The 16,235-nt window shown below is 35.7% G+C and overlaps 1 protein-coding gene across 4 annotated transcripts in view; it reads right to left on the bottom strand.

Annotated features, from left to right (window-relative positions):
• LOC129269523 (putative sodium-coupled neutral amino acid transporter 10) overlaps nucleotides 1-16,235 on the bottom strand; it is a 42,165-nt gene that overhangs the window by 10,100 nt on the left and 15,830 nt on the right. For 3 of the 4 annotated variants that reach the window (XM_064105898.1, XM_054907033.2, XM_054907034.2), the window contains exons 8-18: nucleotides 16,055-16,157; nucleotides 14,069-14,251; nucleotides 13,490-13,601; nucleotides 12,591-12,703; nucleotides 11,129-11,342; nucleotides 10,182-10,271; nucleotides 9,764-9,840; nucleotides 7,695-7,854; nucleotides 7,251-7,291; nucleotides 5,670-5,750; nucleotides 3,435-4,772 (exon numbers count right to left, since the gene is read on the bottom strand). In XM_064105898.1, coding sequence (XP_063961968.1) covers nucleotides 3,435-4,772; nucleotides 5,670-5,750; nucleotides 7,251-7,291; nucleotides 7,695-7,854; nucleotides 9,764-9,840; nucleotides 10,182-10,271; nucleotides 11,129-11,342; nucleotides 12,591-12,703; nucleotides 13,490-13,601; nucleotides 14,069-14,251; nucleotides 16,055-16,157 — 2,512 coding nt within the window. The remainder of the gene's footprint in view (nucleotides 1-3,434; nucleotides 4,773-5,669; nucleotides 5,751-7,250; nucleotides 7,292-7,694; nucleotides 7,855-9,763; nucleotides 9,841-10,181; nucleotides 10,272-11,128; nucleotides 11,343-12,590; nucleotides 12,704-13,489; nucleotides 13,602-14,068; nucleotides 14,252-16,054; nucleotides 16,158-16,235) is intronic. The other variant, XM_054907035.2, reaches the window with a different exon arrangement.

The raw sequence follows: 16,235 nt of genomic DNA, 5'->3' as shown, positions 1-16,235 counted from the left end.
ATGTATTTCAAATTCTGGATAATTATTGTTTTCACGTTTAGATGCTTATAATACATAAATTAATGATAATGGAAGCAATGGCTTTATTTCTTTCTGTAGGATTCAGAATAATATACCCTATTAATACTACAGAACTTTTTTTTTGCATCATAATGTTTTTCTTTCTTTTCAGAGATTTCAGATTCAGATTCAGATATTTTTATTGTCCAATTGCAATCAAGTACAAATGGAAATTCAATTTGTTCGCACAAAATAATTTAGAATATCACATGATACACACAGAAGATTACACGATACATATATTAAACATTATACAAATCAACAAGAAAAGATAAGAGAAAGTAAGATAAAGGCAGTGGGGTAACATAATTTCAAGTATGGCTATTAAATGCACGAATTGAAACTGGAACAAAAGAATTTACGAAGCGTGAGGTTCTGCCGGGAAGGGATCTCAGACGTTTGCCTGACCTCATCAAATTATAATATTTATGAAGGGCATGGTTCTCATTGGTCAGGATCTCTTTGGCTTTTTCAAGGACTCTACCTTCATTCTCGTCTACAAAGCACCCTTTTTCTTTTGTTATTTTAGAGGCTTGCTTTTCAACTCTTTCTAGTTTCTGTATGTCCTCTTTCCTACTTGCATGTATCCAAACAATTGAATTAAAAAGAAGTGCACTTTCCACCATTGCTTTATAAAAGACCTGCAATATCCTCTCTTGAACATGCGCGGTCCTAAGCTTTCGAAGGTTTTGTTCTTTTTGCATCACAATGGTTTACAACTTAGCACCTAACTTTCACACGACCAATCCATTGTCACAATTCCATTTTTATCAAAGTAATTAAACAAATGATAATTTCATAAGCAAAGGCTCTGTGGTGTAAAGATTAAAATACTTTGGCTCTATACATGAGGATCCAAGGTTCGATACTCATCTTGGGATTGAGAAGTGGGAGGGGGAGGGGGAGTGTGAATGCTTGCCATATAAGGTAGAAAAAGACAAAGATGAGCTTTATGAACGGTCACATAACACACCAAAACTTCTTATCATTCCCTTTAAAAAACATTGGTAAACTGTATCATCAAGAATAATATAATTATCATCCACACTAGCACCCAAGAATGCATCTCAGATATAAATTTTCTAATGAAAATGCCTAATAGCTGATATCTTTTTCAGTTGAATAATCCTTTGAAATGGGTTCAGGCATGGAGGCACCAGCTACACATTCTAACCCTACCAAATTATGAGTAACCCTTCCCAATAATCCACGACAGCACACTGCCCACATGGAATGAACAAAAGTGCAAGAAAACATGGCTGAGCAGGGAAGTATGTTTCCAAAATTGGATAAACTTTTCAGAAAGAAATACAGCTTTTAAAAATACATTGAAATTCTACCTTGTTAAAGTGTTTTCAGGAATTTCCAAAAAGATATCACACATACATGTATAGAGAGGGGTGTGTGTGGTCACAAATACAAAGCTGAAGAAAGTTGAAGAATGTTGTAAATATATTGAAATTCAAAAAGTTCCCATAATTTTCTACAGAGGAAAGATAAAATAAGCTGAAATTAAGCTGAAAAATAAACAGCAAAATAAGCTGAAATTAGCTTTAAAAAAGCTAAAATCTCACACCTCTGCATTTAATGCGTGAACCATATAAAATGATAAATAAAAATGACTATCCCATGAATTGTTAGCACCATTAACCTTTTTTTTTCTTAAACATGGACAAAGGTACTGTTAGTCGAGAATAAGCAAGACTAAAACCTGGGGACAATTATCATGATCAAAATTCTCCACGATATGACATGAATAAATGCATGGATCACAAATTCGCACAAACATGTTCTGTCTACTGAGAGCTGTAAAGCTACAGTTACAGACAATTGAACTTATCTGAATGGTGTTAAGACAGTACTACCTTCCTCCATAATTGCACATTAACAGATAACGTTCCCAGGGAAGACAATGACACCAGGGCCACGAAACAAAAAGCTCAAAGAGCTCATTATAATGATAGAATCATACACAATAATCAATACAATTGATTGTCAAAATTCGCCCACGATCAATCGCTAAGCTCAATGTTATGGGGCCCCAGTCTTAAACAAAAGCACAGAAAATGTAAAAAAATTTGTAGCTTTAGGAATGTTTCACAGTTCAGCAGCCCGTTGAAGAAAGAGTAGTGTTTCAACTCAACAACAACAACAAAAAATCAATCACAAATTCCTAATACACATGTTTCACTGGATGAAAATCAGGTTACGTTTGATTTTTAGAGTTGTGTTTGACTGCAACGCTTTCTGCAACAGGCCCTACATCAGATAAACCATGTTATTTACCACAAGATATCGTTATGCCTCAACAATGCCAGAATGTTGGTATTCTTACAGGGATGGTCCAGGCTAAAGATATTTTCATCTAATAAATAGAGTAAAATTCACAACGCAAAATGCTGAAAATCTGATCAAAATCGGATAACAAATAACGAAGTTATTGAATTTTAAAGATTTGCATTATTCTGGTGAAACAGTTCTAGGCATGTCTTTATGAATATTCGTTAGGTGAGCTGATGATGTCATATCCCCACTTGTTCTTTAGTATTTTATTATATGAAATTAGGATTATTCAAAAATTTTCTACCAAGAACTAAAACAATTGGATTGACAACTAATTAAGTGCATTAGGTTATTTATTGCCGCAACTTATTTCATTATAACAGAGAAACATCATTTACACGTGAATGAAAAAATGAAACATTTATTATTTCATGTAATAACATAAGAAAAAGGAAAGTAGGGATGTGACATCATCAGCCCACCTAATTAATATTCATGATGATGTGCATATAACTATTTTCACAAACTATTGATAAACTTAAAAATTCAATAACTTTGTTATTTGTTATCCGATTTTGATGAAATTTTCAGCATTTTACTCTGTGAATTTTACTGTATTTATTTAGATATAAATATTTTCATCCCTTTAAAGAATTAATCAAGTTTGGGCAAGATTACTGCACGATGGGTGTAAAGACATTTTCTGTTTCTCTCTAATCAAGGGCAAGTCCTACGACATCTTTTAAAATTGCACCATACATAATGACGTAAAGGCTAGAATATAGTTACCCTACCTGTCAATGACGTATTCAGAGATAAATTGTGCATCACAATGTGATTAGTGCACACAAAGAACATCACAGCTTAACAGGAAAGAAAAGAATGCTGGACAGATAAAAAGCATGATGATGATGAAGCAAAGTGGAGATTACAAAAGGCATAGAAAGTTATCTTTGAGCAGATGTCACCTATTGCAAGTAATATATTCTTTTAAGAGATGATCAGAGTCTGTGATGTTCACTGGTTCTCTGGTTAGTGGTCAATCAAAGTTCAACCAATGGAAGCAATGTTAGCAAGGAGCATCAACTAACCTCTACGTGCTGCGGCTGTTGCGGTACACCACCATCCACCATGGCCCCACCCTGGGCCTGCTTCACAAATCCAGCATTGGCCATACCATCACCTGGTGGGACCATACCCTGTTGTTGTAGGGGTTGCTGTCCCATGGCAGCAACACCACCCTGCAAACCATCATCAGCATCGGGCAAGACCTGCATAGCAGGTTGCTGGTTCTGTTGTAGAGGAACCTGCTGTTGCTGTAAAGGAACCTGTTGTTGATCTACAAGAACCGGTTGTTGTTGCTGCATAAATACCTGTTGTTGCTGTTGTGGCGGCTGCTGTAGGAGTTGTTGTTGTAGTGGCTGTTGCAGGAGTTGTTGCTGTTGTTGTGGCTGTTGTAAGAATTGTTGCTGCTGCTGTAAAGCAAGAGGAACCTGTTGAGGTACATTTGCTTGTTGTAAAATGTTAGCTTGCCCAAATGCACCACCACCACCACCCACAGCAGCTTGCATGCCAGCACCATCAAGTTGGATACCTTGTAGTCCCACCCCTCCCTGCATCAGTTGTTGTTGCTGCTGTTGTGGTGGTACTCCTTCTATGCCTGCTACCTGATTAATGCCCTCTACACCAGCATGCTGAAGCCCTCCTACTACTCCACCCTGTTGTTGTATTGCCAAGTTTTGCCCCATGCCACCATCACCTTGCGGAAACATGCTAACCATCTTTGCTACAGGTTGCATACCAACCTGAACACCTTGCTGTCCTGCTGCCAGTGGTTGTTGTGCGAATTGTCCTTGAAGTTGTTGCCCTGCAAGCTGACCTGGCACTTGTTGCACAACAGGAAGTTGTCCAGCAGCTTGTTGCAAAACTGGTAGTTGCCCAGCCCCTTGTGCAACTGGTAGTTGACCAGCCGCTTGTTGTGCAACTGGAATCTGACCAGCCGCTTGTTGTGCGACTGGAAGCTGACCGACTGCTTGCTGTGCCATTGGCAATTGTCCAGCAGGTTGTTGCACCACTGGTAGTTGTCCGGCCACTTGTACCACAGGTTGTACAGGAACTTGCCCTGCCAAGGGTTGCTGTTGTTGTTGTACCCCAAGCTGTCCGAGTGCTGCTTGCTGATCACCGACTTGCCCATCTATTGGTTGCCCAATCACTGGTTGTCCACCTGGTACTTGCTGAGCTGCCACAGGTTGTTGTTGTTGAACACCACCTACAACAGGTTGCTGTGGTACTTGCCCTATAGCTTGCTGAGCAGCCAACTGGGCAGCTGCATCTTCCTCAATTTGTTTTTCTTGCTCGTGTTCTTTCTTGAGTTGATCGATCTCCTCGGCCTGTTTGACGATCAGTCTCTCTTGGATTACTTGACGAGCCTTAAAAAAAAACAAAGACAAGCAAGTATCATCTGAAAATTCTTGAACTAGTATTGCATGTTAATTTACATTGATAGTCATTAGGGTACACATCAAAAAGCTGAAGTTTGTCTACATGACAGAATTCTTCCACAGGAAATACAGGTGCATCTTAACAGGTCAAATCTCTTGGGACCAAAAATATCTGCTTAACTTTGGCAAAATCCAAATAAGTAGATGTAAAGTACAAATGTTTGCATATTCAGATCTGAGAAAGAATTTTTAAACTAGTTGAAGGTTGACTTATTAATGCTCAACTGTATTTGTCAAAATATAAATCAAAGTCATAATTTTTTTAACCAGATATTGACAGGGAGACCCATAGTATAGCTTAAAATGTACAAAATGTACATTCCAGTTTTCCTTTGTCACAACGCTGGAAGTCCAACAAAAATAAACACTTTTTCATTTGCAGTTGTGGGGAGGCCCATAGAGATAACATATGCACTGAAAGCCGTTTCAGTATGATTATTAGGCATACTTCAAAAAATTCACATAGCGAAACAGTAATGAAAAAAAGTCTCATATATACAGTATACAATGGCAAAATATCCATGCACTTTAAGATAAAAAACAGAAGGACAGAAAATAGAGATCTAGGTCAAATCTTTCGAGACCATAGAAATCTGTTTGACTTATAAATAGAATATATTAAATTACACATGTTTGCACACTTGGTTGGAAAACAATGCTCAAACTTGGGCAATTATTTGAATTAATGTTGAGGAAGAGATTACTGTATGTACATGTACATGTATTTTATAGATGTGAATAGAGTTCTATAAGTACCATGGTAACATTGACATTATATACATTTCATAGAACTCTGATTTATCTAGCATGTTTAAGGGTTAATACCTGTAATTCTTCAAGTTTTTTCTCTTGTTTTTCCTGTTTTTCTTCCTGAACCTTAAACTTTTCTTCTGTCTCTTCAGCAATCTGTAGCGGGCAAAGAAATAAAAGAGTGATTAGTCTCTTAGGCATTACAATGATTTGGCGTGAAGTTTGAAAAAGCTTTGACAAAGGCCTGATTGCATAAAATGTTACTAGTATAGTAACTTTGCTATCCAATTTGAACTTCCCTGAAATCCTTGATTCTGATTGGTTGACTGGCAAGGTAGTTACCATTGGATAGCAAAGTTACTACAATAGTATACTTTTATGCAACGGGGCCCAGGATTTCGTGGTGAATTTCATATAACAAAACAATACGATGCTTTAATAGAAAAGTGGATACAAAACAGTGACAGTGATGATGACGAGGATGATGATAATGGAGATGACGACATTGATGATGATTTTGATATGTCTTTGCTTGTATAAATTTTGGTTACGTTTGGTTGTGTTTATTTGTGCATGTTTGAAAAATGTTCAAACTACCGAGATAGAAGGAACGGCCTCTGCAATATTCTGCATATTGACCTCCTATTTGCTTGTTTCATTGCATTGTGTTGCTATTTGTGTGCGTTCAGGCATTCCCTAGCTGAACGCAATACCAAAATGTAAAGGTGTGAGCCAGGCGTAATTGTTTACTGTTAATACATATTCATGTATTGTACGCACTGTGGTACTTTTTATTTTTAGCACTTCTAAATATTCATATCATTTAACATCAACATTGTTGAAATATTACCTCAAAAGTTGGGGGTATCCATTACAGCCTTTTATCAATGATTTGACCCAAACTAGCATCACTGACATGGATATCTGGAAATTTTGAGGTAATTTTTATAGTGTATTGAGATCAAAAGTTGAGATTTTGAATATCCTCTCCTAACACAGATGAACTTTCATGATCATGTTGGTGTCTCATGCAGCTGTTCGTAAGTTAAGAGCGACTTTAAGAACGAATGGTGATCCTTTCTTTTGGTAAAAGGTATATTCATCAAAATATGAACACATTTCACCAATTCTCCAAAAGTTACATTGGTTGCCAATCCGGAAGCATAAAGAATTTAAAATACTTCTTCTCACTTGGAAAGTGTTAAATGGTTTGGCACCAACATATCTACAAGACCTTGTCATGCCTTATACACCAGCTTGTAGCCTAAGATCATCACACCAGCAACTTCTTAAGACTCCCAAGACACATGTAGCATATGTAGCATATTCTCTGCCTCAGCACCTTCTCTCTGGAATAATTTGCCGTTATATTTAAGAATGATACCATCACTGGAGACCTTCAAATCTAAACTGAAGTCTTATCTTTTCTAACAGTATTAGTTATTGGCACTTTGACACTCATCCAAACTTTCTTTCTTTTCTTGTGCACCTCGGAATAGAATATTTCTAGATAGATGGCGCTATATAAATGCCTATTATTATTATTATTATTATTCATTGGCGATGGTTTATCGCGTAAGAAAGGTTCACCAGTCGTTCTTAAAGTTGCTCTTATCTTACCAACAGCTTTATGCAACAGCCCCCCAATTATATTACCTCTTTATCCTTAGAATCTTTCTTGGCATCATCAGCATCACCTTAAAATACAAAATAAACACACAAACAATGAGAATAACAAGTACATTATCATATCTTTCTTAGAAAAAACATATAGTTATGGCATAGCCAAATATTCCTTTTAAATAAACAACATGCCCATGAGCTTGAAGAGATCATTTATGGCCGAAGCAAACATGGACTTGAAGGAGAGAGTGAACATGAGGGAGATTTCAAATCGGATTTATAATGCAGGAGAATCCAATGAGTAGGATTCATAGTGAGAACCTCCAAGGGGCCCATAACACGAAGCGAATAAATTGATTGAAAAGATGATTAATACATTGCAATAAATTGTAATAATCAGCCCTTTGAAAAAGTGCTAAAACCCCTTGATTTTAATCTGAGATTTCAATGTGATTTAAATCCCCACCCCTGGCTCACCTAGATCACGTTCGTCTCGATCCCCTTCAGCTTCATCTTTGTGCTTTTTATGCTTCTCTTTGGGAACCGCTTCTTCTTCTTCTGCTGCTTCTTCCTTTTCTACCTTCTTGTCAGGAACCTCCAACTGAACTTCATTCTTTTCTTTCACATCTTCATTCGCCTGAAAGTAAAGCAGACTTATTAGAAGTAAAGCTGTATGTATGTTACAGACTAAATTAGTTGCTAATATGGCATGCCCCTCTCCCCCCCCCCCCACCCACTTTCCACCTTTTCAAAGTCATTACACAAATCTTGGACCTGTGGTGTGGTTCAGGCTCTTGACTTTCAATCGGTAGGTCGAGAGTTCAAATCCCACTCTGAGCATTACATTTCCTCCAGTAAAGAAATTCATCCCCATTGTGTTCCACTTGACCAGTGTGAGGAAAATAATACCTACAGACCGTTTCATAAAGATGTTTGTGTTATGAAGTTTTACACAAGACTGGTGACCCTTTTTGTGATATTATGGAAGAACTTAACTTTATTTGTTTCAACATTTTAAAAATTCAGGTTCACTCTTTCTTTCTGTAATGTTTAATGGAACTGAAAAATACAATTCTTCCATTCTTTCATCTGTTCATTGATTCATTCATTTAATCATTCAGTCAGTCATTCATAATGGGAGTGCATTTTCCTAAACATGATTAATCTTTTAAACGATTCAATTTTTTCTCCAGATGCTTTAATATTAACAAGTGGAACGCCTCTGGCAGTCTCGCCTGCATTACGCGATTTAATATAGCAGCAGTGCTAACTTTGAAAACTACTATAAAATAATCATTCACAAAAACACCATTCATATAATGACATAATACCACATTCATTGACCATAAATGACATTTGAACGGTGACTTAAGACTTGTCAACTACACCCATGTCCACATTTCATTCACTCTATCCATAAACTTTGATGGCAATTCAACAATTACCCCAACATGGCCTAAGTTTATTTACCTTAACTGACCTTTGACCTTGGTTTTGTGACCTGAAACTCACAGGGGATGTTCAGTGATACTTGATTACTCTTGTATCCCAAGTTTTATGAACTAGATCCATAAACTTTCATAGTTAGGATGGTAATTCAACAAATACCCCCAACATGGCCGAAGTTTATTGACCTTTAATGACCTTTGACCATGGTCATGTGACCTGAAGCTCGTACAGGATGTTCAGTGATACTTGATTACTCTTATGTCCAAGTTTTATGAACTAGATCCATAAACTTTCAGAGTTAGGATGGTAATTTAACAAATACCCCCAACACGGCCAAAGTTCATTGACCTTAAATGACCATTGACCATGGTCATGTGACCTGAAACTCGCACAGGATATTCAGTAGTACTTGATTAACCTAATGTCCAAGTTTCATGAACTAGATCCATAAATTTTCAAAGTTATGATGGTAATTCAACAAATACCCCCAACTTGGCCAAAGTTCATTGACCCTAAATGACCTTTGACCTTGGTCATGTGACCTGAAACTCACAGGGGATGTTCAGTGATACTTGATTACTCTTATGTCCAAGTTTTATGAACTAGATCCATAAACTTTCAGAGTTAGGATGGTAATTTAACAAATACCCCCAACACGGCCAAAGTTCATTGACCTTAAATGACCATTGACCATGGTCATGTGACCTGAAACTCGCACAGGATATTCAGTAGTACTTGATTAACCTAATGTCCAAGTTTCATGAACTAGGTCCATATACTTTCTAAGTTATGATGTCATTTCAAAAACTTAACCTTAGGTTAAGATTTGATGTTGACGTCGCCGCCGCCGCCGTCGGAAAAGCGGCGCCTAGTCTCGCTCTGCTATGCAGGCGAGACAAAAATTAGAATTCCAATCTCAAAGATTAGATTTCCAGTCAAACTGAATGGGAATAAAAATATTGAGAATCTGTTTTATCACTTTGATAAACAGGTTTTTCTTGCTGTTCCTCCAATATGTCTGCTTGTGAGAACTATCTATATTCAAAGGCAACCCCAGTAACAAACCAACAAAAATCAATATGATCATGTTTGCATACCTTGTCTTTAGTATCTGGTAAAGCTCCCTCTATAGGCGCATGAGGAATAGGGGGTTCCTGCCTCTTCACTTCATCTCCTATCAAAACAGAAAATGATGAAAGCATATTAAAAAAATGTTTAAAAAATACATTTTTGGAAGAAAAAACATAACATCATAATAAGTTATACAAAAGGAAACTAAAAAAAGAATACGCTCTACAAACACAATTTAAAATTCTTGTGGGTACATTCAAGAATATCTACAATTTGTAGTTTAAATAAAAATCAACATTAGATCAGTTTAAAGTGAATTCATAAACTTTTATCACCACTACGAGTCATGCTTGCTGAAGTTCTCCTACCTATGCTTATTAAAGAGTCTCTTGACTTACTATATTCTTGGTGAAATAAAATTGATAAATTGTATCCTGGACTAACCTTTTTCTTTTGATTGTTCTCCTGTATCTTTAACAGCCATAATATCAGCAACATTTAACTCTTTATCCTTCTCTTTATTTATGTCATCTCCTGAACAGAAAAAAGGGAACAAAATCATGCAAGTTGTCAACAATGCCATATTACACACACAAAAAAAAAGTTTAGATTATGATATTGAACATTATTTATTTTATTTTCCAAACAATAATTAAAAAGAAAAATAAATGAACTACAACAGCATATTAAAGGTCAAGTCCACCCAAGCATTAAGTTGATTTCAATAAATAGAGAAAAATCAAACTAGCATAACACTGAAAATTTCATCCAAATCGGATGTAAAATAAGAAAGTTATGGCATTTCAAAGTTTCGCTTATTTTTCACAAAACAGTGACATGCACAACTCAATGACATGCAAATGAGTCGGTCGATTATGTCCATCACTCACTATTTCTTTTGTTTTTTATTGTTTGAATTATACAATATTTCATTTTTTACAGATTTGACCAAAGGGACCAACTCGACTGAACCATATAGTATTAAACAATGCTAATTCCACATGTATAGGGAGGAATTAATCACTTTTTCACTTGACAATGAGGAAAAAATTATAATATTTCATATAATAAAATACAAAAGAAATAGTGAGTGGATGACGTCATCAGTCTCCTCATTTGCATACCGACCAGGATGTGCATATAACTGTTTTGTGAAATTAATCGAAACTTTAAAATGTCATAACTTTTCTATTTTTCATCCGATTTCGATGAAATTTTCAGTGTTATGCTTGTTGGATTTTTCTCTTTTTATTCAAATAATTTTTTTATTGGGGTGGACTTGTCCTTTAAATAATAATATGTTCTATTTGAGTGTATGTTAGTAAATATGTTCAAATAATAATTGACATCGATGCACTCTACATTATCATAATTTCTACCCTTTTGCATACCTTGTAATCCTATTTTATCTACCACATTGGCCAAGCCATCGCCTGCCTTCTCAGCCACCTTCTCTATTGGAACCTCATCAAGCTTATTGATTGGGATGTCGTCAGGTTGATTAAAGACCGGCACAGGGGCGGGTATGTTGGGATCCTGTGGGGCGGGGCGGACGTTGTCATATGTGCTGAACAGCATGAAACAGATGCCAATGATGAGTAATACCTGTGGTACAAGATATACCCATTAATAATAATAGTAATATTAATAATAATAGTAATATTTATAATAATACAAGTATGATCAATATGTTACTCTTAAGCCCCAATTCACAAATGACGTTTCAATTATGAAAACCATGGACAACGCACGTTTCTTGTATTATCACGCTTCATTCAATTATAAATGTAGCACCCTTTGCCAAAATTGTTAATTTATAATTGGGACTTTTCGTAAGTGTACGCATTAAAGTTAATTATGTACACAAAATCTGCGTAGTACATGATTTCATAGTACAATTTAAACCAACGTTGTAAGATTCTGGCCAGAGAGTGCATGTATCCGCTCGTTAAGTGCTCAAGATGCTTGTGTCATTATCGCCCTGACGTTAGCCCAGCTGGCCATTCCGTGGTGCACAAGTACAGGGATAATGATTTTCTGATTACAGGTAGATCAAAAGAAAATCTCTCGTTTGGTATTTAACTTTTCATGTGAGATTCATTGAATTTACCTTTGCAAAATGGAATTCATGTTTCTGCTGAGAAAACTTTATATGACAAAACCCTTTCCTTCTTAATTTTTTAGATACAGTTTGAAATAGAATTCCAGAAAACCATTTTTTGAAATGGAAAATCATAGTTTTTACAAGTAGTACAGTGGATATGAAAATACTGAATGAAATTGAATTGATGATCTAGTTTCGGTGTCGAAGATCGAAGATCGGTGTCTTTGATAATATCCTACCTAAAGACCAAATCCTAAATGTTAAACCACAAAAATGAATTCATATCTTTTTCAGTAATCAAAATTTTCAAGAGAAGATATTAATATGATAGTAAAATATCTACATGTAGTTGGCCCCTTGAAAAGCACTTTTTTTTACAAGAAACCTACATGTATTTGTAACCCTGTAACAACGTGTCATTATTGAGTTGCTTTTAATACAGATGATGCTAAAATATATATATTTTTTAGAAAAAGCAAGTTTCTTCATGCTATATCTTTATTAGTACTCCCAGTGCATCGGTTGGTTGGGCGGAGGGACCATCAGGTTACAGTGATTAAGTTTGCTATCCCCTTCCCCGGCCGCCAATTGATACACGAGGAGGAATGCTACAAAATGTTGCATAAATTGAATAAAAGATAATATTCTACCGTTATGTAATTTTATGTACTGATATTGATATTGTATATTAAATTAAACTTCTGAAGTGCCCAAGAATTAAAAAATAAATAAAAAGAAAACAAGTGTACCTTTGGCATGAATCTTGTTGGTACACCTACTGTATGCTGGTAGATGAGAGCTGGTAATATAAAACAAGCCAACGAACCCATGGTGGATCCTGTCAAACTCAATACAACCTCAACTAGAAGAGGAGAGGAAAAAAGGGGAAAAACTTCAATCTTGAGATTTAGGTACAGCCCTAATGACTGGATGACTTCGCTTAACAGAGCTCCCTCATGATCTGATATGGAAGAGGTTTACAAACACCAAAGATGCTTTTCAATAAATTCCAATTCATTATATTATCATTTCAATATTGTTATGATGTATTGTACTTTTCATCTTTGTGTATACTTATTGTTAAAGCCATTGGAAATCAAATTTCTTTGTATACGTACAATGACCAATACAAGAATCTTGAATCTTGTATGTCAATGTTAAGAAGAGTTTTTTTAAACATAATCTCTTACAAAATATCGGCCGGAGTCATTATGTTTATTTTGAAAAACGTTAAGACACTATTAAGAAGCAGGTGTTTAGGGTCAACCGGAGATGGTTTTTAAAAAAAAACCTTCACAAACCTTCGCCAAAAGTTAATGAAATTTCACATTTTACATGTTTATGAAATGGCAATCTATTTTTCATAATTTCTTGAAACTTGTTTTGATTTAGCTGAAAAATATCAAGAAAGTGAAGAATATTCACTTATTTCTTAACTCTGAGAGACCGTTTTATGATGTTACGCTCAGTGAACACCATGATAGTTTACAGGAAGAATTAAATATTGGCATCAGTGTGGTCCCTCATGAAGACTATCATGGTGTTGACCAAGTTAACATCAACTAAATCGTTTGAATTTTTTATAATCTTAAGTTGATGTTTTCCCTCTAGACAGGTAGTCAAATACAAGTTTGGCTGAATAGCTTACCATTTGGTATAAGGATGGCGATGGTAAGTGTGATGGCTAAGATGACGACTGTGATGATTCTGAACATGGTAGGAGGAATGTAAGTCATACCGGTGATGGGGTTACAATCTGCCTGCTCAACAGTAAGAGGAGAGATAAAAATAAATATCATTCTATATCATTATCATCACCACAACCACCAATTTCATCATTATCATTATCATCATCACCTTCATTATCATCATTAGTATCATCATCATCATCATCCTCATCATCACCATCATCACCTTAATCACCATCATCACCTTCATCATCATCATCATCATCAACACCATCACCATCACCATCATCACCACCACCATCATCACCTTCATCATTACAATCATCATCATCACCAAGATCATCATCTTAATCATTATCAGCATCATCATTATTACAGGCACTATTATTACAATTATCACTAATCAAAATCATCAATATAATTGCTGCCCCTCTATTGCTCCATGTGCTGCTGCTGCTACGACAACTACTACAACTGTTACTCCTACTTATACACTTATACTATTATCTTATTAATATCAGTATGTCAGCGATACTCACATTTGGGGAGATCAGTGAAAAGAGGCTTGCCCGACATGGAAACACACACAAAGGAAAGCTGAGTGCTACAGAGAGGGCAAAGCAGAGCTTTAACCCATCAGATACCAATGAAGGGGGTTGGTTTAGAAGAATGTCACCTTTGATACCTTCCGTATAGTAGGTGATGTACCCAAAGAAACCAATCTGTGGAATAACAAACAAATAAAAATATCCTTTTGATTTATAATAATAATAAAAAATTAATTTTTACTTAAATTCATGTTTACTTTACATAACATTCCTTCACATATACCATGAAAAACAATCATCTGTATACTATAAACTATTGATTCTTGACTACATGCATGAAATTTATGCCTCTGCCATTGCCAGCTCTGAACGAATATTAACACCTGACATCTTCAGAAACATTGATAATCTAATTGAACCATCATTCCTACATTCATTCATTAAATATGCAACATAATAACTTCTATGACCTTTGACCACCCTCCCACAATAATGATAATAATAATCAGACCATGTTTGCTCCCATACGCTTACATGGGCAAAGTAAGAAGTTGAATCCTCAAATGGTTTATTATTAACCCTAAATAGACTGGGCTATTTCGACGCCTAAGAAGACGGGGGGGGGGGGGCTGATTCAGCCGCCCCTTATGATCTCGGCCGTCGATCGCGAAGAAAATTGGCACGCGCGTTACCCATGGCATTATCTACAAAACTATAAAATAAAATCCTGAGAAAAATCTCATTGCTCATTAATCATGCTAATTTATGCGTAAAATCATAAGTTTGCTCTAATTAATAAAATAATGCTCCTACAATGCTAATTTTTGTTTCACATACTCTAGATAGGCATCTGATCAAATTTATTTTTCAAAATTTCAACATCACATTTATTTTCTTATGTATTCTATCGTTTTCTAAATTTCTTATGTATTTCTTTGTTTTTCGACTTCTTGTTTTTTATTGTTTTTTCAATGGAAATTGTCGGGGACTTTATTTTGACCATAAACAACATAAAATTAATTGATTTTAAGCAGTAAAAGGAAAAATAATTATACATTTTATGAATTTTTGCTAAAAACACTGTTTGTATTGGATTTGTACACAAATTCACGTTTTTGAGTAATTTTGGGTCTGCATGCACTTACAAAATGTTGCGTAATTTTGGAACCGTGTACACGGGGGTCACAATTTTGGTCTCAAAAGTTGCGCGAGACTTGAAAGTAAAAAGTCAGCGAGCAACGCGGTCAAAAAATTCGAGCGGTGGATTTATCGTGAAAAATGTCGAGGGGGGGCTGAATCAGCCCCCCCCAGTCTTCTTAGGGTTAAATACACATGTCTACCAAAGAAAGGATATGTTATGTATAACTCTGTGATCTTTAAACGTTGAACTCCCAACCACAAAATCTAGTTAGGTCAACATAATACTAAAGAAAAGAACAGAAGCAAAGAGTATAAACACTGCTTTAATAAGTACGTGTATACCAACCCTAAAACCTGAGGTATTAACTTTCAACAGAGAATATCTTATTCACAAGTAATTCAAAAATGCTCCTATCCTACATAATAAAAAAAGAAAATAAGACCCAAAGCAGAACAAAATGATTTTCAATTCATCGATAATAGGGAGTTCTCACTTCAACAACTAACCAAAGATTCAAGAACATAGAAAATGCATTGTCAGGTGCCCTTCATGAGAAAACACAACCAAGCAGTCTTTGTCAAAAATTGGTGAATCGAAACAGCAGTTCAGTCTTTGATTCTGGACAAACAAAATACTTTCATTTTTTTTGTCAGCTCTGAAACTTTGGACGAAACTGCTGTTCTGGTTGACCAATTTTCAACAAAGACCTCCCAGCTGTTCATTGTCAATTGACAGGCATATCTAACACATTTACTGTGTTCATGAATCTAACCCGCTTGCAGTTGCAAAAAAAACTCCCTATTCTAAAATAAAAGCCACCTTGTTACGTAACATACCACCATGTAGACAAATGCAACCAGGTTGACTCCCTTGGATACTACATCTTCCATCATCTTTGGGGTTCTCTCTTGGAGAGAATTATAAATAGGAAATAATGTTCTATGACAAGGAAAGAAAAAAAGAAGAAGAATATTTCAAGGTAAGGGACTAGGCCAGGTTATTAGGGAGTTTATCAAG

This window comes from Lytechinus pictus, chromosome 10, assembly GCF_037042905.1.
Source record: "Lytechinus pictus isolate F3 Inbred chromosome 10, Lp3.0, whole genome shotgun sequence".
Taxonomy (NCBI): domain Eukaryota; kingdom Metazoa; phylum Echinodermata; class Echinoidea; order Temnopleuroida; family Toxopneustidae; genus Lytechinus; species Lytechinus pictus.
The sequence above is the reverse complement of the archived record's forward strand: the minus strand, read 5'-3'. Positions and strand labels throughout refer to the sequence as shown.